Below are 24,988 nucleotides of genomic sequence, written 5' to 3'. Positions count from 1 at the left end.
ATTTCTATTACTCTGGAGACAAAATGAAAATGTCTCTCAACTCATCACGAGATAAAAGTAAAAATATCTTCTGAGATTCTTTGAAAAAGCAAAATTTACAATCAGCAGAAAAAGAAGCTAAAATTCAATTCTCCTTCTCTTACTTTGTGATAACCATCAATCTTATATTTATCTTGAACCAAATAAATATTGATATATAACTTAATTTTATACATTTTATATTAAACATAATACAAAAACTTAATTTAATCTTTGTCTCGCAATCTTGTCGTTTAGTTTTAATTTTTCTTCTAAACACAACTTAAGAAACTTAGGTTAATTAACCATTAGTTTTCAAAATAAACAGGTTGACTTGGTTAGCATATTCTTTTTTTAAGAATATTTTTAATAATATTTTATTAATATAACATAAATATCTTAAGTTCTAACTTAAATATTTCAAATTTTATTGCTCACAATATTTTTTAATATGACTCATCAAGGACTAATCTCAATTTTCAATTCAATACTCAATTAAAATACAAAATTTGACCCAAAATTTCTTTTTAGTTTTAATTAAAAATAAACAATTAAGAAAAAAGTAAATGAACTAGTTCATTTAATCCCACAAGCTTCGAGGTCAAATCTCTATTTTGAAAATTTATATATATTTAATCAATCATAATATTTGTAAATAAAAAAAATTAGTAATTGATATTTGATATAAAATATATATTTAAATATAAAATATACATTAAAATAAATTAAAAAATATATTTATTTATATATAAATATATAATAATTAATTTTTATATATTCATAATATTTTTTATATAAATTTAGTTGTAATATATATTAAAATAATAATTTTATACATATATTAAAGAGTATATATTCATTTTGGTTCTCAAAGAATTTCAGATCAAACACTTTAGTCCCCAACTAAAATTAATTACTCGATTGGTCCCTAACAATTAACTCCGTTAGTCACTTAGGTCCTTTACTCCGTCAACTCTAACGGAGGACAAAATAGTCCCTGACAACTCTAATAGGGAACAAAATGGTCCCTGATCTCCTTTGTTCGGAAACGACACTGTTCTCTCCCAATTTCTATCATATCTCGCATAACACTAACAGTCTAATACTGTAACTTCAAGCTACATAATGCACACTAAATAACTTTAATGTTCATAAAGAAAAAAATTCTCAACTTGTTCTCAACCAATTCATACTCAGGAAACTATGACTATGTCTCTCAACTACCTGTCCTCTTCGATGGATCCTATAAATCTAGACATCAAGTCTGATTTGTTAAGACTCGTCGTCGTTGTTGTCATCTCCCTCCTCCTCTACCCTATCATCTCCATGACACCACATTGTCCACCACTCTGATTGCTTCCTTCACCTTCTTCTCTGAACCAATGTTCAGTAATTGCTTCAGTTTCCATATGAGCGGCAACGGTGATATTGCTTGTTGTACTGATAGTTTGGATGTGAGGTCGAAACTGTCTGCCAACTTAGACTACGAGAAAGAAAGAATGAAGCACTCGATGTCTATTTCAAATGAGAATTTGGATATGATGTTGAAGGAGAATCTTCTCATGATGTCCTAATGTCCAACAATCTATATTGCTTGCCAGAGAGTGGAGAAAGGCGTGCCTTTAGGGTAGTTGTGGAACTTGGTCTTGAGGATGTCGTGGATGTTGTCGGGGTTGGAGGTGATGTTATCGAAGACGTGAAAGTGGATGCTTCTGGTAGGTGAAGTGCAGAGGAGGTGGATGTACCAGTCACAAAGATTTAGTAAGTGTGTGGTCCATGACATGTTGAAGTAGATGCGACACGTGTGGCAATTACACCATGGCTTAATCTTGGAACTAAAGAGGAGGAAGAAAAAAAATGAAAAAAAAACTATGAATGTGAAGAAGGAAAGTATGAATATTAGGATTATGCGAGATATGATAAAAATTGGGGAAGAATACTGTCGTTTTCGAATAAAGGGGTCAGAGATCATTTTGTCCTTTGTTAGAGTTGTCAAGGATCATTTTATCCCCTGTTAGAGTTGTCAGGGACCATTTTATCTTTCGTTAGAGTTGACGAAACCAAAGACCTAAGTGACTGACAAAATTAATTGTTATAGACCAATCGAATAATTAATTTTAGTTGGGAACTAAAGTGTCTGATTTAAAATTCTTTAAAAACCAAAATAAATAATCTGACTCAGCAAAGACTAATCTCAATTTTCAGTTCAATACTAAATTAAAACAAAATTTGACCTAAATTTTTTTTTAGTTTTAATTAAAAATAAACAATTAAAAAAAGTAAATGAATCAGTTCATTTAATCCCACAAGCTTCCAGGTCAAATCTCTATTTTGAAAATTTATATATATTTAATCAATCATAATATTTGTATATAAAAAAAATTAGTAATTAATATTTGATATAAAATATATATTTAAATATAAAATATACATTAAAATAAATAAAAAAATATTTTTATTTATATATAAATATATAATAATTAATTTTTATACGTTCATAATATTTTTTATATAAATTTAATTGTAATATATATTAAAATAATAATTTTATATATATATATATATATTAAATTATATAATATTACATTCACAAAAATAATTCTTTTTTATATTAATAATATAAATAATTATACAAAATTAAATATTACTAGATTTAGATGACCGTATAAAATAATTTACAAATATATCAAAAGTATACTCTTTTTATATTTAGTATTAGTATATAATTTTCTAAACTGGTACAAGTGTACAACCCTCCACACAAACTTAAACAGCTAATCCCTAATCTATTCTCCTTCTCGTAACTTCACATGTAGGTAAATTGCCTAGATACACACGTCAGTTTAGTATCAAATACTATAGTGACTCAATTGCCTCTACGATATTTGCCACGCGTCACTTCTGGACACTTGTGAAAAAGAGAGTGGGTCACTTCACTCTATTTAAAGGCATGCCATAATGCCATGCCTGAACCAAATATATCGAAACAAAAGAAGATCAGATAAAGAAAAATAAAACCGAGTGTTGAAGAAAAGTTGAGAAAATGCAGGCAACAAAGAAAGCAGTAGAGAACGCTAAGGAAACTGCAGCCAACATTGGCGCCTCTGCCAAGTCTGGCCTAGAGAAGACCAAGGCCACTGTAACGGAGAAGGTTTTTCTTTTTTTTTCCTTTTATTTCTTCAATTATTTTCTAATTAATAATAAAAATAATTTTTTTTAATTGATTGATCCATCGCCTCTTGAATGAATTCTACCCACTATATATATCCTTGCTTCTTCCCTTTTTATTCTCCGAATTGTTATCCATACTGTTATTATTATTATTATTGAAGATAATGATGATAACGATGATCATGATGATATTGTAGAGAATGTTCAAAGAGAATGCTCAAATGAAAAGAAAATTGTCACATGATGCAAAGTTAAAAGTTGAATGATGTAAATGATTTGACACAACAAGTAATTTACATAAAAATAATTACACATGGATTTCTATTTTTCTTATGCATTTTTTTTTCTTTTTGACAATCTTTCTACTTTTATGCTTATGGTTTATTAGATAAATTTAATACATTGAGAGAACATATCTTACTTGAACATTGTTTCAAATTTGGAACTAACAGATGTGTCCTTTTTGTTCAAACTTTCAATAGGCTGAGAAGATTTCAACTCATGATCCGATACAGAAGGAGATGGCAACACACAAGAAAGAAGAGAAGATCCAACAGGCAGACATGGAGAAGCATGAGGCCCGCGAGCACAACGCTGCTGCCAAAATATCCGCCATGGCTGGCCACATGGACCGGGCTCCGTACAGCACCACTGGGCCTGCCACTAAGTCCACTGATGTAAATGGGCCTGGGTCTGAGCCTGCTGGTGATGGACAACCAATGGCACGTCCAACTACAGGCATGGGTGCAACCGCCGCCCATGGAAAAGGGTCTAACTTCAATTGAAATTACTTAATAAGTGTGAATCTGTAATTAGGCTGCTGCCTTTGTGACTTGTTTCATTGTTTAGTTTGTGTAGCCCTTAGTACTATACTACTATGTCACATATCTTGTTTACCTGTTTATCATGTTTCAGTTTCTGTTTAGTTTATAACTGTGTTTCAATAAATTGAAGTGTGTTGTTAAAGAGCACTCCTGCTGACAGTTGCGTTTTCTCTTCTTTTCTTTTTTTGTTTTTTTTTTTTCCTCTATAAATAACATGGTAACGGGCAAACGTTTCCACAAAGATGAAAATAATTTGAGAATGTACAAAGCCAATCAACTGCATTTCAGGATTAACTTTATTGAAAATCTTTGAGAAGTTAATTAACTTCCGCGTGAACTTATCTTCAAGGCCAAAGAAAATGAACTGCAAAATCATGGCACAGTAGAAGACTGGTCGCTGAGAGGACGAATACTTAAAAGGTCACGAAGTTGATTCAACGCTCTTGGATTACGGGGATCAAATTTTTTGCTATTTAATTTGCTGCTACGGGAATGTGTATATTGAATTATTGATGAACCGATGAGGCCATAACAGGCAATAGCAATCATAATTGATGATGAATTTGATATTCTCAGTTTGTGATCATAAAACTCAACTTGTAAACTATCAGTGACGTAGGGCTCGTTGTACTCCCAATCCTAGACAATACAATATTAAAAACTCACACACTACGCAATCACAAACACATCACTTAACGATTTCCTACTTTACCTTGTCATGTTTAGTACCCGGAGGACTCACTATATTTATTATTTGTTTTTTCTTCTCTAAATAAAAATCTAATTTTAGTGCACTGTCAATAATGTAAGTAATACAACATCAGTAAAAATAACTACTCTATAAAACACTTAAAACTGTCAATACATCAAAATTAAACTCCTCTAAATAAGTACATAAAGATAAGCCAGTTTATTTCAATTCAAAACCAGCCCACACCCGTTTATGTTTAGTTCATGTCAGTTTAATAACTGGTTCATTCAGACCAATTTTCGAACCAAATCAATTTTCTAGTTGAAACAGCCATGCCAATCAAGATTTCAACAACAATGCATACATCGAACCCCTTTTTTTCTTTTGCATTCTTTTACACTTGCATGAACATTGAATATGTGCCTAATAATGTTAGTATCTATATTTCTGAATCCTGATTGTCACTGAGGACAAAACTGGCACATACAAGCACCTTTCAGTGACAAGTGTCAGGGAAAGGTTAAAATAAATACATGATAGACAAAGTGCATCAGCATCATCATCTTGGTTACTCGATCCATCTAAAGTCCTACAAGTGCATACAATTTGACTTTTGCCACAAGACTTCATGCGAGAAAAAGATTTATGTTCAAAAGACTTTTGCTCCAACATGCAACCAGTTTCTGTGCTGTCTTCAACCTCTGTCCATTGATTCAATTTGTCCATGTATGTACGGTTCTCCCTCTGTAAACAAGGCAAATAATGAAATAGTTACACAGATTACAGCCATAATAACAATTCTTAGTAAGCATGCAACAAAGATCAATCTGCGCTACCTAATCCCAAACCTTAGTATCAAACAAAAAGCTTCAAACACCCCAACAATACTTTAAGAAGCCCAATCATTTGTTACTTCTGTACCCCAACATTTTACTGATCCAAAACATGAGAGATAGTAGCGTACACCACACGTAACTTCTGTTTAAATTATCTCAACTAATTTATTTTTTTCATAGAGAAGACAAGAGAATCACCAAAGCAAGATGCTAGGACCTTTTTTCTTGTGAGTCATACCAGAATAAATTGATCAAACCTAGTTAATTTTTATTATTGAATAGAAAAGAAAAGGAATGGGTTTGAGAATGCAACAGTATGCTGCAATAATATGTAGCCATCTAATTACTACCACTTTGGCCTTCAGATGCATCTGCAATCCTTGAAATTGCGTCCACGAGTGCCTGCTCATGCTCCTGTAAAAAAAACAATAAATACAGTAAATACAGTGATGAGGATAGCAACCATACACGGTGACAATGTAAAGAAGGAAAATGCTAGACGGTTGGTGATCACACTTTCAGCATTTTCTTTGCCTTCTCAAGTTCCACTGAATCAGGAGGACTTGCAGCGAAAACCCTTTCAACCTGATAAAACATCACTATTGTTGATAAGTAATAGAATTTCCCTATTTTTCTCATCATAGCATACTGACTGCTACAGCATATCTAAAAACCTACCTCTTTAACTAGTGATTCTGTATTCAGCAACTCAATGTCATCCAAAACTCTCTTTCCAACACCATTTTGTCGCGGGAGAAATTCTTTTCTGAGCTGCTTAGGTCCTCTCCCTCTTCCTGCGCCTAAAGAATCACCACCGCGACTAAAGAACTTTTTAACTCCACGACCTTGCCCACTACTTCCAATTCTACGGTGTATACCAGGATCTTCACCATCCCATCGTATATCCTCAGGAGAGATCTGCAGGTGATTGTCTTTAACACAAAAGATCTTCTCTAACAAATACACATCCACCAAGTCACTAGCTACATATACATCTTTGGATGGAAATGGTGAAATCATTTTTGTCGTTTTATTTATTTATATCGGTAAATTTTAACATAATAAAAGTATGATCTATCCTGCTACTCTTCAAACATTTTTCTCATTCTCCTTTTGGTGCATAAGACTTAGCTCTCAAATTTATTGTAAAGATAGAAAGCATCAATTAAAAATATCAATAACAAAGAACAATAACAACAATAGGACTGTGGTGGTGGTTGTCATCTTCGAAAGTACAACTTTGATAATAATATCAACTGGTTCAATGTCTCTCCTTTTCATTAACGAATTTTCACTATTGCTTTACACGTAAACCATTCAAGGCTGATTAGTAATGCTCAATGCTCATATAAAACAAATCAAAAGAAACAATTACCTCTTTGAGATCAACCCATTCCCAAGTCTCATTTGCCGTACGAATATCATAAACCAGAGCATGCCGACCCTGCAAAGAAAAAAATATATATATCTTAAAAGATTGATAATTTAACCAAGAAAATTATTCAAAACGACCTGATTTGCACTTACAGGATTTGGTACTAATCATAATTAATCATAGTTTTCTATGATATCTTACATGTGGAAGCATTAGACTTGTCCACTTAATTCACCTTAAAAAAGGAACTGAAACTAACCATGAGAAACCTATGCATTAAAAACTAAGGACATTTACAACTATTAAAACAAACATACATCGGTATGACTGTAATCAGTTATAACAGCCTCATAGAAGTGGTTGTCTTCAGGCCATCTAGTCCAAACTTTCTTCCCGATCAATGGATCAAAACCTGCGGCCTCGGAAGGTACATTAGATGCAAGAGCATTCGAAGAGCTGCGGCTCATGAAATGCCTAGCCCCAGTGGCTCCAGCAGAAGGATAAGGCCCAGGCCTCCCCAAAGACGGAGTAGGCAACGATTGACCACCCTGTGCCAAAATTTTTAGAAAATACAAAACCAAACAGATGTCAAGTCATTATTTTTTTCTATGTATTTCTCTAGTAATGAAGATAATTGCAATTCAATTATTCAGCTTTTAGCCTCTGGTTCATAATACCTCCTACAATTGCAGTTGTTAATTTGAACATAGAAACAGTGCTGTTAAAGTCAACATAATATATTATACAAGAAAAAGTGGTACCGAATGGGATGTCTTTAGCTTTTTGGGAGCAGAAATACTTGGACTGGGTAAAACGTCATGAATAGGTTGAGATGTGCTGCGCCTTGCAGGTTGGTAAAGTCCAGTTTGTCTCCATTCACTGATTGTATTTTCATCACATAACATTGTAAAACAATTTAATCAATTAAATTCTGTGTCTCACTATATGCATTGCAACAACATTGCAACTAATTACAATACCGTATCCGGTGGATAATTTCATCAGCGTTAACCCTATTAAGAAGTTCTCTGTGTTCATCGTCAGAAACCCTCAACTCCTTCCTAAGCTCAGTTATCAAACCTTCCTTCTCCTGATTCATATATAATATATTGTTAATATATTTCCAAAGCTAGAAAATGTAAAGATAATAAAACAGATTTTGAAAATTAAATGAGGTATATACCCAAGTAAGAGCATCAGATTGTGCTTTGAAAGCACGTAAGACAGCAGAATAAGCTTCCTGCTCTAATTGATGAATTTGAGCTTCCATCTCACTATACTATCAAGAGTGCGGAATAGAAGCTACAGCAAATTTCCCATTGCCAGCAAAACCACTGCTGCTCAGAATTCTGTTTAGATTTGAAGGAAAAAGATGGTCACTGGCAACAAAAATTAATGAAAAAAGGATTTTGCAGATAGGTAAACATTGATGATGTGAATGAAAATTTCCAATTTCCGATTTAATCCACTAAATATTAGGGTTCTTAGAATGTGAGAGATAGACAGAGAGAGTAGGGATGGCAATGGGGTGCCAAACTCATTTTTCTCATAAGATCAGGAAGATATACCCGCCCATCAAACATTAAATCAACACAAGATCAAGCATAAAGCACAATTTGAAACCAAATTCAGCAACACATTAGTTATCCTTCAATTCAAACAGTAAACAAATTCAACAATAAACCACAAAAAAGGGCGTGGTCCTTCAATTCTTTAATCTTCATCACATTTCGATTCTCCATCACCATAACTTGTTGGATACTCATGTTTTACAACTAAAACTAAAGTGTGATAAAAGAAAAAACCAGCGCAAGCTCAGCGTCGGAACAGAAAGGATTCAATTGCAAGAGAAACCCTAAATCAGAACACAACGTAAAAGATTCAATGGAACAATGAAATCAGCACAAGAATCACAATGGCAGGGTTAGGGCTAGGGACAGGGAAGGGACGAATTGTGGCTGAGAGGGAGAGGGAGGCGGAGGCCTACCTGAACCGACGGCGACGAGAACCAGAAGTAAAAGCAGAGCAGAATCAGCGAGGAGAAGCATAGAAACGAGTATGGTGACGAGAATCAGCAACGCCGACGAGCTCCAACGAGAGGAGAAACTCAAGCAGGACAGAATTCACGGCGAGAGTTCAGAGAGCAGAAACGATACAAACGAGCTTCGGCGAGCGGTGACAAACCTCCGGCGCGGGGAGAAGAAGCAGCGACGGCAGAGCAGAAACCTCTCTCGGTCCTTCCAACGAAGCAAGGGCGGTGGCAGACTGGCACTGCGACGGGCTTGGAAAGGCGAGTGAGAGGAGAAAGGGAAGAGAGAGAGAGGCTGAGACGCTGGACAAGAGAAACCCTAAACGGCTAAACCGAACGAAACGACACTACCAGCGGCTTATCAGTCAGACAGTCACGGTCCTGTTAACCCGCCTTTATTATTATTATTATTATTATTATTATTATTATTAGGTTTTACTCTATTGGTCTATAGTTTCACGAAATGTTTAATTAGATTCTTATATTTTTTTTTTCTTTAATTAGATTCTTACATCATTTTTTTTAATTAGGTCTCTTTTGACAGTAATTAACTTAATTGTATAGGAATCTAATTAAAAAAATAATACAAGAATCAAATAAAAAAAAAATAAGAACCCAATTAAAAAAAATTGGTGCAAAGACTTAATTAAAAAAAATATATAAAAACCTAATTAAAAATTTTACGAAATTGTAGAGACCAATAGAATAATTAAACTTTATTATTATTATTTTAAACATTTTTTATTAAAAATGGAATGAATCCTCATCTCGGTCTTAGTCTCTCAGACAATTTTTTTTTAAGAACTATCAACCCTCTCATAAAAAAAAATATCTTTTTTGGTATTTGATATTTAATTTCATGATATTGGTTAGTCTATTTGTCAATAATTTTTATTCAAAATATATTTATATGATACGTTAATTATTAATATATCTTTTATTTAATTTTTATAAGTAAAAGTAATTTTAAAACTACTAATATTTCTTAATTTTACACAATAAATTTAGCTAATATATTTACAAAGGTAATAAGAAAAACTAAATGATCTTGACAATTATCTTTAGAAGACAACGAAACTACTAACAAAAAAGAATTTGTCAATCCTAGTTAGTTCTTAATGAATAAATCAACAATTTAACATATTATGTAGGCTTATTCGTTAATAGATATAGAAAATATTGATAAATAGACTAATCAGTCTCATAAAAATAAATATCAGAGACCAAAAAAATATTTTTTTTGTTGAGAGCCTTGTTATCTTTCAAGATAATTACCATGAACCATTTAGAATTTTTTTTTCTTAAATATTTGTTCACCGGTATTTTTACTTTTTCAGTTAATTAGTAAAAAGAACTTTTTTTTCTCCTGAACAAGTTAAATTTAAAATTTAATTTTAACTTACTTTTGATATAATAAATAATTTTATGTGCATCTAAACATGTAATACTATGTTAGCAAAATAATAATTCTTTATATTAAACAATCATCCGAAAAGATTAGATATAATTAAATAATTTTATAAAATATTTTATACGATAGACATATTGAAATTAGCTCTTTAATGTAATTTCATATAATAATTTTTTCAATTTTGTTTTTATAAAGTTATCTAATATATAAATATAAAAGAAAAAAATTATGAATAAACCTATATATAATAAAAAAAAAGTTTCTTACATTTGTTTATTACATAATTTTATGGGCAAGTTACTAAAATAAATTGTTTAAAAATTAATATTATCGAAATACAACTTTTAAACATTGTACTCGTAAACGCGACTTTCATATTACTATAAAAATCGCTATAGGAGTATAATGGATTAGAATTTGTACGCAAACCACAATTGAGATGCAACGATTTACGTTGGATTATGTAAAAGCAGAAACCACTATACCCCTCTAACAATTTCTTCATAAATCTGAAATAGGCAAAAATCGTGATACCCCTACCGCTCTTTCAACTTCACTCTCATCATCCGTCACGGTCTTAACAGCTTTGTACACATCCTCTCAGCTAAAAAACCCATCATCTTCACCTTTTTCCACTTTAACCGCAACCTTTAATTTTCTAGTCATCATCCTTGCATTTATAATATAATCAGATCCCAAACATGGCAAGAGCATAATCTGATACGTGTTCACAAGAGCCTTCGTTATGGAAGCTGAATCACAATGTGTTATGAAGCATTCAACAGAAGGGTGCTCCAAAACTAATTGTTGCTGCACCCATCCACCATACACAACTTCTCTTCAACTCTTTCTTTAAACCCTTCTAGTAACGCTTCATCAATTAAGCCATGATTTTGTCCAAATCTATGTCAAATGGCTCTGGTAAAAAAAAGTCCTGAAAGCAAACATGGCTTTTCAAGAACAGTTTCAATGTAATCAGCAAAAAGCCCATCGATTTGTCTGCAACTTTTGAATTCTACTGCATCCGCCAGCTTTGTACCAGTGTAGAACCGATCGTATAAACAAACACCACTTCCAAACTCAATGTTTTTCCTTGATTCAACTAGGAATCGGATTTCATGTGTATAAAATTTGAAGGAATAATATCATCATCAGGCGCGGTTTATGCCTATTCATATTCATGAAAAAATTGCTTGAGGGGTGTAGTGGTTTCTACTTTTACGCAATCCAACATAAATCGCTGCACTCCAATCGCGATTAATGTACAAATCCTAATCTACTATACCCCTAGAGCAATTTCTATAGTAATATGAAAGTTATATTTGCGTATGTAATATTTAAAAGTTGTATTTCAGTAATATTGGTTTTCAAATAATTTATTTTAGTAATTTGCCCTAATTTTATTATATAAGGATGGTAAATGTTAGAATATATTAAAATCAATTAGCATTTATTAGAATTATTTAACATATCTGAATATTTATTATATATAAGATATTACGTCTTTATTATTTTGATTCTCTTAACACCTATAAATACACTTTTATATTGTATCATTTCAAACAACTTGAATAGACACAGAAATCTTTTTTTATTGTTCTCTCTTACCCTTTCTAACATGATATCAGAGCAATGGTATCCTGCTTGAGGAAGATTAATATTACACGAATAAGACATGGTAGGTTTAATATTACACGAATAAGCCAATGGAAAAATTGATTCAACAATCAACCAACATGCATAACTATATAATTCGAATCACCACATTCGAACTCAATTTGAATGTAGTTCGAATTAGTGCAATTCGAACTACTCACACCCACGCATGCAACGTAATTCGAATTGATGCAATTCGAATTAGCTTCATATAATTCGAATCATGCTGATTCGAATTAGCATGAGGTTGCAACACTATATAATTCGAATCTCACTGATTCGAACTATGCACGTTTGGCCACTAGTAGTAATTCAAATTGGGGTGTTTCGAATTACACAAGATTTTTCTATAAAAGGAGTTCGAATCCACCCCATTCGAACCACTTTTCCACTCTTAGACTCCACCAAATCCCAGAGAAAATGACCCAGTTTCGCTCCGATAAAGGCTGGAGCAGAGTATTTAGCTGATGGAGGACGATCCAGGTAGACTATATCGGTTGGATGGAGTGGCTCATATTGCCGGGGCATCAACGAGGAGGTTAGTGTTTTTTTGTTGGTTATTTTTTTGATGCAGCACGTGGTTTTTGTTGGTGGTATTGCATGTGGTTTGTTGAAGTGGTTTCGTTTGTGGTTTGATAGGCGGTTTAGTTTAGCGATTTCCGTTACTGGCTTTGCATGTGGTATTGGTAGTGGTTTATGTTAAGTGGTTTTGCATGTTGTAGCGGTACTGTATGCGGTTTATGTAAGTGGGTTTAAATGCGCTTTTGGTAGTGGTTTATTATATTACTTTTGTATGTGGTTTATTATATTGCTTTTGTATGCGGTCATGGTTTTGGCAGCCCCAGCGTTGCATCTCGAGCATGCGGCGGCATCAGGGCATGCCACTGGATGAGAGATACGTTTCGTACCTGCAGATAGCCAGATTATACCATCTTGCTAGGTTGAACGATAGATGGTTCCAATTAGATGAGTCCCTTGTTAGTGCATTCGTCAAGCGGTGGCGTCCGGAGACGCACACCTTCCACATGCTGTTCGAAGAGTGCACGATCACACTTCAGGATGTGGCATACCAGTTGGGGTTGCCAGTGGACGGATGCTATGTCAGTGGTTGCCTTACAGATTTCCATGTATACATCGAGGGTGGCCGTCCTGCCAGGGTGTGGTTCCAGGAGTTACTTGGAGTGATTCCTCCTCTGAGCCAAGTTCAGAAGTTAGCTGTAAACTGCACTTGGTTCCAGGAGACTTTTGGGGAGTGCCCCGCGGGAGCCGATGAGGAGACTGTGCGGCGCTTTGCTCGTCAGCTATTTACCGACAAGTCTGGCAACCGCATTCACATCAGATGGCTTTTATACGTTGCTAGACTTGAGGAGATGGGTACCTACAGCTGGGGGTCTGCAGCACTAGCATGGTTGTACTGGTGCATGTGCCAAGTGGCAAACAGACATGTGGTAAAGTTAGCGGGTCCATTTCAGTTACTTCAATCTTGGATCTTCTGGCACTTTCCTAGGTTTAGGCCGGCTGGGTATGATACGTGCAGCTGGCCCTTGGCCTCAAGGTACCGTACGTAGACCATTCTATTTCAATTTAAAATAGTTGATTACATGTTCGCTTCTTATGTTATACAAATCTGTCACACTTTTAATTAGTTGTAACACCAATGTGAGATGCAGGTGGTCAGGTTACAACCCTCCCGGTGGCGAGAAGAGACCTAGAGTACAGAACTGGAGACTGAGGCTAGACATGTTACAGGCCACCGATGTGAGTATACTAACCGGCAATGTTTATTTAATTAATTAAACTTTATGACTTTAGATTATGGATTGAACAGAAAAATGATGGAATCTTTCTGCAATTTATCTGGATGCTCTATAGCTCCCCCGAGGTACTACAGGTTGTGCATCCGGAGGTGTTGGAGCCTCGGCATACGGCGATGTGGCGATCTGTGATGTCACTGATATACTTTGCCGTGATAGAGTGGCATCAGATAGATAGGATTTTACCGCAGTTCGACGGAGTCCAGCCCCGCCCACATCCCGCCCTGAACATCGACTTTCTGATGTCGAAACATGAGAGGGGGTAATCATTGGTTCTCGTCGGCTCTTCAGATATGGCATCTTCATTGGGATAGTCATGCCGACCACGTTCTTCGATTCGATGTTGTTGCAGACCCTGGACTATCACATGATTACCTGCAGTGGTAGAGTCAGCATGGAAAGAAGTTTCTGTCACCAGAGATGTATTTGAGTGATCCGAGAGCCGTTCCTATTCCGGTAGAGGCGTCGCAGAGGGGTCCTGGGCGAGTTCTCGACATGGATCGTGTTGACGACGTCCCGGATAAGCGTCAGGTCGAGAGGAGAGCTCGTGTGGGAACACGTCGGAGCCAGCGCGAGTGGAGGTGGTTGGAGCAGGCTATAGAGGAGGGTGATGGGGACGGTTGCCCTGGAGGACGACAAAGAGGCCACGGAGGCAGACGGAGAGTGCGTGCTGCGGCCGACGATCACGGACATCATGGTCACAACGACAACGGCGATCATGGTGGGGACGCTGGAGGGCATGCTACAATAGGGGGTGTTACTCCCCATCATGTAGGGCATGGAGGTGAGTGGTACAGCTCCGGTATGGATGACGGCACATATCAGGGTGACAGTGGACTTGGCTCAGGGCTGCTAGGCGATTACTTCGTTGGTGTCCCTGCCGATGATCAGACACTTCAGGAGAGTACGCCTTGGGTTAGCCCGGGTTCCATGTTTTCAGACTTCCTGGCAGCTGACGGGCTTGATGCGGCATACAGCGGTTCACACTTTCTAGATGAGCTTACTACCATCATGCAGGAGGATGATGCGGCCCGTCGGTGTGGTCAGAGTTCCGGCACGCCTACACCTTTAGCTGTCTTTCTTAACGAGCCTCCTACGATGCCAGCTGCTGACCCTTTTGCATTGGGTGGTACTCCTCCCTCCGCCTATACTGCTGCGTCACATTCAGGTGCCGGGCCATCTGGGGCCTCTGTCCAGCCTAGGCCACCTGCACAGCCTGCCCCAGACGACGAGGATGATGAGATTGAGGATGAGGAGCCGCTTATCCGGAGAGGCCAGAGGACACGGGTACGCCGTCGTTGCTTCACCAGTTCACATCTTTTTAGATGATTGTTGTATCTTGTATGGCTTTTTTTCATGTTCATTGTTGTATTTTATCAAACTTTGTTATTGTACTTTGACTATTTATGTTTCGGTTCGTTAGAACTTTATCATGATGTTGTACTTTGAAAACGACCTTTCAATGCTACTTTCGGTAACTATCTTATTGTCCCCCATATGTATGCATTTAATTTCTAGACCTCTATGGTGAACCAACAATACAAAACGTGAACATCCTCACTAATTCGAACTAGCACAATTCGAATTCACCAATGTGTAATTCGAAACACCCCAATTCGAATTACTACCAGTGGCAAAACGTGCATAGTTCGAATCAGTGATATTCGAATTATATAGTGCTGCAACCTCATGCTAATTCGAATCAGCATGATTCGAATTATATGAAGCTAATTCCAATTGCATCAATTCGAATTACGTTGCATGCGTGGGTGTGAGTAGTTCGAATTGCACTAATTCGAACTACATTCAAATTGAGTTCGAATCGTGGTGATTCGAATTATATAGTTATGCACGTTGGTTGATTGCTGAATCAATTTTTCCATTGGCTTATTCGTGTAATATTAAACCTACCATGGCTTATTTTAGTTTTTTACCCTATTTTTTAAATGGTTTTCTATCTTATAACATAAGTATTTGCTAATCTCTCTATTTTGGGTTATGTAAGATCTACCAATACCTCATTTTTCTTCTGAAGGCTCAATACACCATGGAAAATGGGTGGTCTTTTAGCTCCATGATGGATCTTCTTTACTTTGGTATTGTTATTGGTCTGATTTAAGATTGTGGTGACAAAAGTTTCTTTATGTCTTAGATTCACATCTTTATATAGAAGATATTTGAGATTTTGATAGTTGGAATTTAAATAGTCTTTGCTCTTAGATCCCATAAGTTTGGTAATCTTCTTGTAACAATAGTATATGGTCGTAATTATGAAACAAATGCAAGCAGATGACAGTAAAAAGATAATACTAGTGAACGATATTCTAGTGAGACTAGTTATAAGTTATAATTAGGATTAAGTACGATTTTGGTGTCAAAATTTTTTTTTGTTTTTAATTTTTTTTTTGCATACAAAATCGTCCTTATGATTTAACTTGATTTTAAGATCGTCCTTACCTTAGGAACCAAAATCGTATGGAGGTGGCGACAAAAGTGGAGATAAAGGTGGATCGTGGACAACTTTTTCTTCTTCTTTCTTTTCCCCTTCGTATGAGCAGAAACACTCTCTTTCTCTTTTTATTTTTTATTTTTTTTGTTATGGGTAATTTGGTACAAAATTTTAATATTTAAGTAAAAAGAACGTTTTAAAATTTGGTTTTAAATCTTAAGGATGATTTTGTATGCAAACCTAAAATGGGTTGCTTTTGGGCCTAGATGTGAGGTCTAAACTCCTTTACGGGCAGTGCCCGACTTGCGTGAATGTCGAGGGGCCGCCGTCCGAGTTCCTCGTGAGGAGGTGAGGGATGATATCTGCAAGAGACTTCGATACTTAAATTAGCAAGGGTTTAAGCAGGTTTTTTTATGTGTAGATTAGATTTAAATATACCTGAAGAGTGTTTGGTATTTATAAATGCAGGGTCAATAACTTCTGTAAGATAGTTTCACCTTTGCTGGTGGATAACTAACCCCTTTTTGTTAGGAATTTGATAAAATCTTTCTTCTGGAAGTAGGTGAGAGATAATAGGAATTAGTTATGAATAGAATTGCTCCTTGTAATGCTTCTCCTGACCTCTTTGAGGTCAGATATGTATTGATTGTACTTGGGCTTCTTTTTTTGGGCCTGACTATGTGTTGAGTCAGGGTATGAATAATATCTTTGTTTGAGACTGAGCTTTTATATTAGTCAAATTCAAGAAAAATAAGTCAGTCAAGCATTTTTTATTTGGTTTCATCTTATCGGATTAGCCGCCTTTTTATAGGTCGAAAACACGATATAATTTTTTAAACTTCAAACGCCATACCTTTTCATATTCTTTTGACATGTGGTTTACGGTTATGTTAGTAACCGTGCGCGTTCTTTAAATGAGGGGGTGGTTTTACCCTTTTGCCCCTTGGGTCTTATAAATACTCCCCCTTTTCTCTTTCTTATTTTTTGTTTCTTCTTCTTCCCAAATGGTTATTTGTTCCATTTTTTTCAATCTTTTCATCTTCTCCTATGAATCCCATTTTTTTCTTTCAAAATTTGTTCTTTTTTAAGACTTTGAAGGGAGTCATTTGGAGCTTTCTTGAAAAGAAACGTTCGTGTTTTTGCTGCTCACCTTCCCTTCAATGAACAAAGGTTGGCTTCTTATTTTCTATTTTTGCACCTATTTGGATACAAACTTGTCTTTGGTGGTATCTTTTATTTTGGAAGTAGAAAATTTTGTTGTTTCTGGTGTTGAATTTTCCATGAAAAATTAGTTTCTTTACATGCTGATGCTTATTGTTATTGCTTTACTGTTTGCACGTTGGTGTGTTGGTTTGTCCTTCGTAATGCCCCTAAATGGTGTTACTTTTTGGTTTCTGGAGGCAACATCATTTTTTTTCCACAATGTGTTTTACTTTCCTCAATTTTTGGTTTGTCCTTGCATCTTCTTGACTTTGTTTTTTGTTCTTGATGAAAATTCGAATTCTTTTTTGTTTCCACCGATTTATAGTAATAATTTTCCTTTTATTAAAATATAGGGGTAGCTTCTATATGTCTCGTTCAGTTGTTCTAAGAATGTCGACTAAAGCTCCTGAGGAGTTGCTAGAATGGGTAGATATTTCTATTCTTTCTACCGTTTCAATAGTTGATAACGAGTATATAGAAGCTTCTCGTAGACATCGTAGGATCTGTAGAGACCAAGAGAATGAGGGAAAGTATGAGATAGTTGCTCCTGATTCTGAGGACGGTATCTGTTTTTCCTGACTTAACAGGTCAGAAGATCACTTTATGTTTCTGTATGATTGTCTCTTTACCCGACTTGGGGTTTTCTTGTCCTTTTCTGGCTTCAAAATTAAGATTCTCAAATTTGTAAAGTTGCTCCTTCCCAGGTCCATTCAAATTCATGGGGTTTTTTGAAAGTTTACCAGCTTATGCGCCGAGAACTTGCTTTACCAATTTTCTCCATGATATTCTTTTATTTATTTCAACTCATAAAACCTTTTAGTTTTGTCAAACAACAATGAGTTTCATTCTGAGTTATAAAGGTCGAAATTTTTTTTCCATTTTTGATGAATTTTTCCATAATTTCAAAAATTACTATTTCAAAGTATGAGCTACCGAGAATACCAGACCTTTTAGGGAGGATGGTAAACCCCTTTTTTAACTTGTACTGGGCAAAGGTCTCTACCATTGATAAGTATGGCTTGGAAGATTTGGATGAGCTGGAAGAGGCTGTAGTGAAATTTTTGCAAGAAGCTTGGGGACAGGCTCCAAATCTCGACACAAAGAATTTCCTACTCGGGAAACTGAGTTATATTCGTACCGAATTAGGTAGTTTACTTGTCTTCTACAAATGTTTGTCTCTGACCTGAGTTGTGTTGCTTTTATCTGATTTCTTCTAATTTCTTTTTTGTAGAAAAAATGAGTAGTGGTTCGAAGGCTTATCAGAAAGTTCAACAGGCCAAGAAGAACGCCAAAGCTTAGGCTATTTAATTGCAGAACTCAGAGAATCGGACACCCCCTCTCCTAATAAATTGGACTCAAGTACTTCCTTGCTTGGTATGTCGTTATCCGATATTCCCCCTCCTAGTTCTCAAAGCGTACTCCCGTGCCTTCTTTTTTAGAGTCAAACCCCCCAAAACAAAAGACATCGGAATCGGGGTCCTCTAAATTGGTTAGTCTATGATACTGGTTTTGACGTGGTTGAATTTTGTGAGAAGCACATCCTCCCTCATAGCTTTATAGCTATGTATGATATCTCTTTACAAAATCACTTGAAAATCCTCATTTGAGGTAGTATTCAGACGGTTAGGATATGCTCCGCTCTATTGAAGGAGTTGGAAAAACTCCTTTTGGTGACACTCAGGCTCCGTTTGGTTGATGTATATAATGAGACATAGACACAAAGACACAGACATTAAAGACATGGACATAAAATATTTGTGTCTATGTATTGTGTTTGGCAAAAATAAAGAACAAGACACATATATTTAAAAAAGACTGAATTACCCTTTATTTAACAACAAATTTTATCTCCATCACTGTATACCCATTATCCCAAACACTGTATATCATCACCATTAAATTTTTATTTCTTCTAATATCATTTTTAATTATCATTCAAATATTAAATATATAATTTTTCTTGAAAAAAATAGAAAACTAAAGCTTAAAATTTATTAAAAATTAATCAAAATTTAAATAAATAAAAAAATTAAATGTACAATTGTTTTTTGAAAAAAATAGAAAGATAAATTTGGTTGTATAATCTAAAAGAGGAAGAGAAAAAAAAGATTTGGAGAAATAAGAGGACAAATTTTAAAAATTTAATAAGGGTAAAAGAGTAAAAAATCAGTGTCTCATAAGTTGTGTCTCAGTGTCTCACCAAATTGGAGGTACACAAATTTAGTGTCTCTATGTCCATCCGTGTCCTCCCGTGTCTTTTGAAAATCTGTGTCTTACCAAACCAAACAGCAGACATGTGTCACCGTGTCCATGTCTCAATGAGACATGAACATCAACCAAACACTACCTCAGCAAATGTTGGCTGATTTGCAAGTTGAAGTGCCATCCTTGATAGAGACAAAAAGGAGATAGAAGGGAAAAAGGGGTGCTTGAGTCTGACCTTTTAAAATCTCGGAAAAAAGCAAAACAAGCTGAGGCTGCTTGTGCTATGGTCGAAGGCTTGAAGAAGAAGGCCAAAGAGAGTTATACCCGAGTTTATGGGGAGAATTTGGACTTAAAAGATGAGGTAAATCGGTTAAAGGAATAGTATTCTGAGTTGGAGGAGTCTGTCGCTGAAGGGATGCACGAGATGATGGAAAATCTGAGGGCCTAGCTTCGGATTATTGTTCTCGAGGTAGACTTTTCTCACCTTAACCCCGACATGATCGTCGTTGATGGGAAAATTGTTCAGTTACCAAAGGAAGGGGACATTCCCATGCCTGACTTGAAGGCCTCGAGTGAGTCGACTAGGAAAACCTCCCAGCCTTTGGAAGACATTCCTCCTATCCGTCCTGAGGATAACGTTCCAACTTTTTTACCTCAACCCGAGAATGCTACCAGCGTGGCCTCTGATGATCAGAATCCTCTTATTGGACATGTCTAATTGTCCTTGATGTCCTAACCTTGGGGTTTTTCTGAAAATAATGTATTTTTTGTAATAGAAGTAGTTATGGATACTCTTTAAGTAGTTTTTGTTTGAACTTTTAGATCCTTAAAGATTTGTTTTGAACAACAAATTTTACTACATCTTTTGCTTATGAACGCTTTGTTATTGAAATTATTTTCTGAAATTTTTTACCTTTGAATTCATTTCGAATTTTCATAAGGTAAAAACTTTTATGATGACTCTTATTCCATTTTAAAAACTGGGTGTCCGACCTTTTAGAGGTTGGTCATTTTTAACTTAAGTTATTTGTGGGATACGTTTTAGGACCTTTCTTGGACCAACTTAGTCATCGTTTATCTGAGTTATGGTCATGATCAGCGTACATAACTTCTTTACACTAACTTAAACCTCGTCGCTTTATCTTGGCGACCATATAGGTTGGGCAATGATTTTTGCGCTTTTTTGAGCTTAAGTTAGTACGCGTCGTAGGATAAATAATAAAATTTTTGAAAGATGAATAACTTATTAAGAAATACTTTACAAATGCTTTTGTTACTAAGAGTTTTTAAACTCCTAACCCTTATCCCGCATTATGATGCCTCGTTAAAACCCCCTTCAAGAAAATCTTTTTTGGGAAAAAACCATGAAGTCGGAAAAAAAAGAGTACATTAAAGAACGAGGTTCACTTCTAGCTATAATATGTTTTTATATTGCACGTGTGCCATGACCTAGAGAGCTCAGTTCCTTGTAAGTCAGACACTTTGTAGTAGCTTTTTTCCAAGACTTCAGTAATTTTGAAAGGACCTTTCTAATTTGCTACAAGTTTGCCTTCACCCGACTTCTTTACTCTGATGTCATTCCTTATTAGAACGAGGTTGTTTGTGGCAAAGCTCCTTCTAAAAATCTTCTTGTTGTATCTTGTGTACATCCATTATTTTAGTATTGTTGCTCAGACTTTTGGGACGAAATCGAGCTCTTCTTTCTGAGTTTAGATGTTTTCCACTTCATCATAGAATCCTACCCTTGGACTTTGTTCATTTACCTCAATTGGTATCATGACTTCTATTCCATAAGCAAGTCAGAATGGAGATTCTCCAGTTGTAGAATAAGGAGTTGTTCGATATGCCCACAGAACTTGCGGGAGTTCTTCGGCACATGCTCTTTTTGCCTCTTGTAATCTCTTCTTTAGTCCCACCAATATAACTTTGTTTGCTACTTCTGCTTGTCCATTGGCTTGAGGGTGTTCTACCGATGTGAATTGATACTTAAATTTCAGACTTGCCACTAAACTTCTGAAGGTCTAGTTGGTAAACTAAGTACCATTATCGATGGTAATAGAATAGGGCACCTAAAATCAAGTGATAATATTTTTGTACAAGAATTTTCGATTTCTTTGAGCTATAATTATGGCTACTGGCTCTACTTTGATCCACTGGGTGAAGTATTCAACCCCCATAATGAGGTATTTTACCTGCCCAGATGCTTGAGAAAAATGTTCGAGCAAGTCTAGATACTATTTTGTGAAAGGCCATGGTAATGTTATACTAATAAGTTCTTCGGAAGGAGCTACATGAAAGTTAGTATGTATTTGATAAGGTGGACACTTTTTGACAAAGTTAATGGCATCTTTTTGTAATGTCAATCAAAAGAAACTGGCTCGGATCACTTTTTTAGCAAGTGATCAAGCTCCGAGATGATTTCAGCAGATGCTGCTATGAATTTCTTCTAAGACTTCTTCAATTCTGTAAGTTGGGATGCATTTTAGTAAGAGTGTGGATATTCCTCTTCTATAGAGGACTTTATGCACCAAAGTGTAATTTTGTGCCTCTCTTATGAGTCTGCTAACTTCTTTTGCTCCTTAGGTTGGATATCGAATTTTAGGTATTCGATAATTGGAGTCATCCATCCTATGTTTAAGTTGAAGATTGTTAATGTGTCCGACCTCTCTTCTTCCGACTTGATAATTGACAGTTCTTGTAGGGTCTCTTGGATCAAGCTTTTGTTATTATCTTCTAGCTTGGTGCTCGCCAATTTGGAGACAGCGTCAGCTCCGCTGTTAAGTTTTCGAGATATATGTCGGACTTCTGTCCCCAAAAATTGTCCAAGTTGTTCTAGTGTCTTCTCGAGATATCTCTTCATGTTGGGATCCTTTGCTTAGTAATCTCCATTGATTTGGGAAGTTACTATTTGGGAGTCACTGAAAATTGTGACTCTTGCTACTCCATTTTCTTTGGCGAGTTTTAAGCCAGCAATCATAGCTTCATATTCAACTTGATTGTTAAAAGTTGAGAATTCAAATTTTAAGGAGAGTTCTATTCAAGTCCCTTCTTCATTTTTTAAGATGATTCCTGCCCCACTTCCTATTTTGTTGGAAGATCCATCCACATATAAACTCCAACTTGTACAGGTTCCATATTTTTCTCCTATGTATTTAGCCAAAAAGTTAGTGAGCGGTATTGACACTTAATTGCTGTACAAATTTCATATTTTGGTCAAACTCGAATAGTTCTATAGCCTATTATAACATCCAACCTGCTATGTCTGTCTTCTAGAGGATGTGCTTCATAAGTTGGTTGGTTTGGACCTTGATGGTATGAGCATGAAAATAAGGTCGGAGTCTTTTAGAGGCCAGAATCAAAGCATAAGCAATTTTTTCAATCTTTTGATAGTTTAATTCTGATGAAGTAGATGGGTTGTTGTCCGACTTCATCTTCTATGCCTTTGTCTGCAACAGTTGGGTATAGTACAAGTTCCTCTCCTATCCTTAGTCGAGTAAAGATGGGTGGTTGGCTCAGAAAACTTTTGAAATCTTGAAAAGCTTTTTCATATTCCCAAGTCCATTCAAATTGACATCCTTTCTTAAGTAGTGAAAATAGGGGTAAGGATTTTAACGTCGATCCTACCAGGAATCTGGATAGTGCTGCTAGCTTGCCATTTAATTGTTGGACTTCTTTTAAACAAGTCAGGTTTTTCATTTCCATGATGACTTTACACTTGTCCGAGTTGGCTTCAATGCTTCTTTGTGTGAGCGTGAAGTCTAAGAATTTTATGGCTTCCATTGCAAAGGTGCATTTTGTGGGATTTAGTTATATCCCATGCCTCTTTATTGTGCCGAATACTTGTGAGAGGTCGGACAAGATTTTTGCTTCCTCCTTGGTTTTTACTAGCATGTTGTCCACATATACCTCCATCAAGTTTCCGAGATGGGATGTGAACACTTTATTCATCGACCTTTGATAAGTGGCTTTATCATTTTTTAATCCAAATGGCATGACCAAATAACAATAATTCGCCCTTGGGGTGATGAATGATGTTTTCTCTTGATCCGACTTATACGTCGAAATTTGATTGTATCCCGAGTATGCATCCATAAAAGATAAATATTGGCAGCCTAAAGATGAGTCTACCAATGCATCAATGTTGGGGAGGGGATATGGGTCTTTTGGACAAGCTTTATTGAGGTCCGTAGAATCGACACACATCCTCCACTTTTCATTTTTCTTTTTCACAAGCACAACATTTGCTAACTACAAGGGGTATTTCACTTCCCTGATACACCCGGCTTCTAGCAGTGCTTGAACTTGTTCTTCAATGATTTGAGCTCGTTTTGGTCAAATCTTTCGTCGTTTCTGTTGTATAGGTCGAGATCCAGGGTACATGGCAAGTTTGTGGTTCATGAGTTCGAGATCAATCCCGGACATGTCAGATACCATCCAAGCAAAGAGGTCGAAGTTTTCGTGTAGAAGCTTAATAAGGTTTTCCCGCAATCCCTTGTCCAAATTGGCTCCAATGTTAGTGGTCTTTCTTACTTGTATCTCTTTTATCTTCTGTTTAGGTTGTGACCTTTGTCCACCCCTCCACCTCATTGTAGCATCTTCTTGCTAATTTTTTGTCTCTCCTTGTAGTGGCTATCCCTGCATATGTCAAAAATTTCATATAGAGGTGGGGGTGGACACGACAGCACCAAGCCGATTTAAAATTGACCGGCCTATTAGAGCATTGTAAGCTAAGGCTACGTTGACTACAATGTAGTCTATACTCAAAGTCCTAGACTTCATTCTTTTACCAAAGGTAGTACGTAGAGAAATGAAGTCTAGGGGCTTTATGGGTGCATCTTGTAGTCCAAAGAGAGTATCAGGATATGCTTTCAATTCTTTTTCTTCCAGCCCTAATTTGTCAAAGGTGGGTTTGAATAAGATATCGGCTGATCTTTCTTAGTCGACTAGAGTTCTGTGAAGGTATGCATTAGCGAGTATCATGATAGTTACCACGAGATCATCATGATCGGGTATTATGCCCTATGCATCTTCTTTTGTAAAAAAAAATGGTAGGGGAGTCGGGAATCTCATTGCTCTCTTCGACTTAATAAATTTCTTTTAAGTGTCTCTTGCGAGATGACTTGGTTAATCTTCATCCGGCGAATCCTCCTGCTAACATATGGACATGCCTTTCTAGAGTTCAGGATGGACGATCTCTTTGCCCTGTATCTTCCTCGTCCCTTCTTCTTTTCCTGTGATCATCTGACCTTTCTATGAGATATTTGTCCAACCTACATTCCCTGACCAATTTTTCTATAACATTCTTT

The 24,988-nt window shown here is 35.9% G+C and overlaps 2 protein-coding genes and 1 pseudogene across 2 annotated transcripts; 1 reads left to right on the top strand and 2 right to left on the bottom strand.

The window, feature by feature from the left end:
• Nucleotides 1–2,987: 2,987 nt before the first annotated feature.
• Nucleotides 2,988–4,160, top strand: LOC112710389 (11 kDa late embryogenesis abundant protein). The gene is made up of 2 exons (XM_025762583.3): nucleotides 2,988–3,169; nucleotides 3,672–4,160. Exons 1-2 carry the CDS (start codon nucleotides 3,062–3,064, stop codon nucleotides 3,972–3,974), a joined length of 411 nt encoding a protein of 136 aa, XP_025618368.1. The 5' UTR covers nucleotides 2,988–3,061; the 3' UTR covers nucleotides 3,975–4,160.
• An 889-nt stretch (nucleotides 4,161–5,049) lies between these two features.
• LOC112710387 (protein EMSY-LIKE 1) lies at nucleotides 5,050–9,335 on the bottom strand. Its single transcript, XM_025762580.3, has 10 exons — nucleotides 8,903–9,335; nucleotides 8,099–8,264; nucleotides 7,896–8,005; nucleotides 7,677–7,794; nucleotides 7,233–7,463; nucleotides 6,916–6,984; nucleotides 6,219–6,458; nucleotides 6,057–6,125; nucleotides 5,891–5,954; nucleotides 5,050–5,448 (listed from the first exon to the last, which is right to left on the bottom strand). The coding sequence occupies exons 2-10, from the start codon at nucleotides 8,183–8,185 to the stop codon at nucleotides 5,399–5,401; spliced, it is 1,038 nt and encodes a 345-aa protein (XP_025618365.1). The 5' UTR covers nucleotides 8,186–8,264; nucleotides 8,903–9,335; the 3' UTR covers nucleotides 5,050–5,398.
• Nucleotides 9,336–10,856: 1,521 nt separating this feature from the next.
• LOC140175055 (anthocyanidin 3-O-glucoside 2''-O-glucosyltransferase-like) lies at nucleotides 10,857–11,491 on the bottom strand (annotated as a pseudogene).
• Between the last annotated feature and the right edge of the window lie 13,497 nt (nucleotides 11,492–24,988).

The sequence above is a fragment of the Arachis hypogaea genome, chromosome 9 (assembly GCF_003086295.3).
Source record: "Arachis hypogaea cultivar Tifrunner chromosome 9, arahy.Tifrunner.gnm2.J5K5, whole genome shotgun sequence".
NCBI lineage: Eukaryota > Viridiplantae > Streptophyta > Magnoliopsida > Fabales > Fabaceae > Arachis > Arachis hypogaea.
Note: the sequence above shows the minus strand (reverse complement) of the source record. Positions and strands in the feature narration are given on the sequence as shown.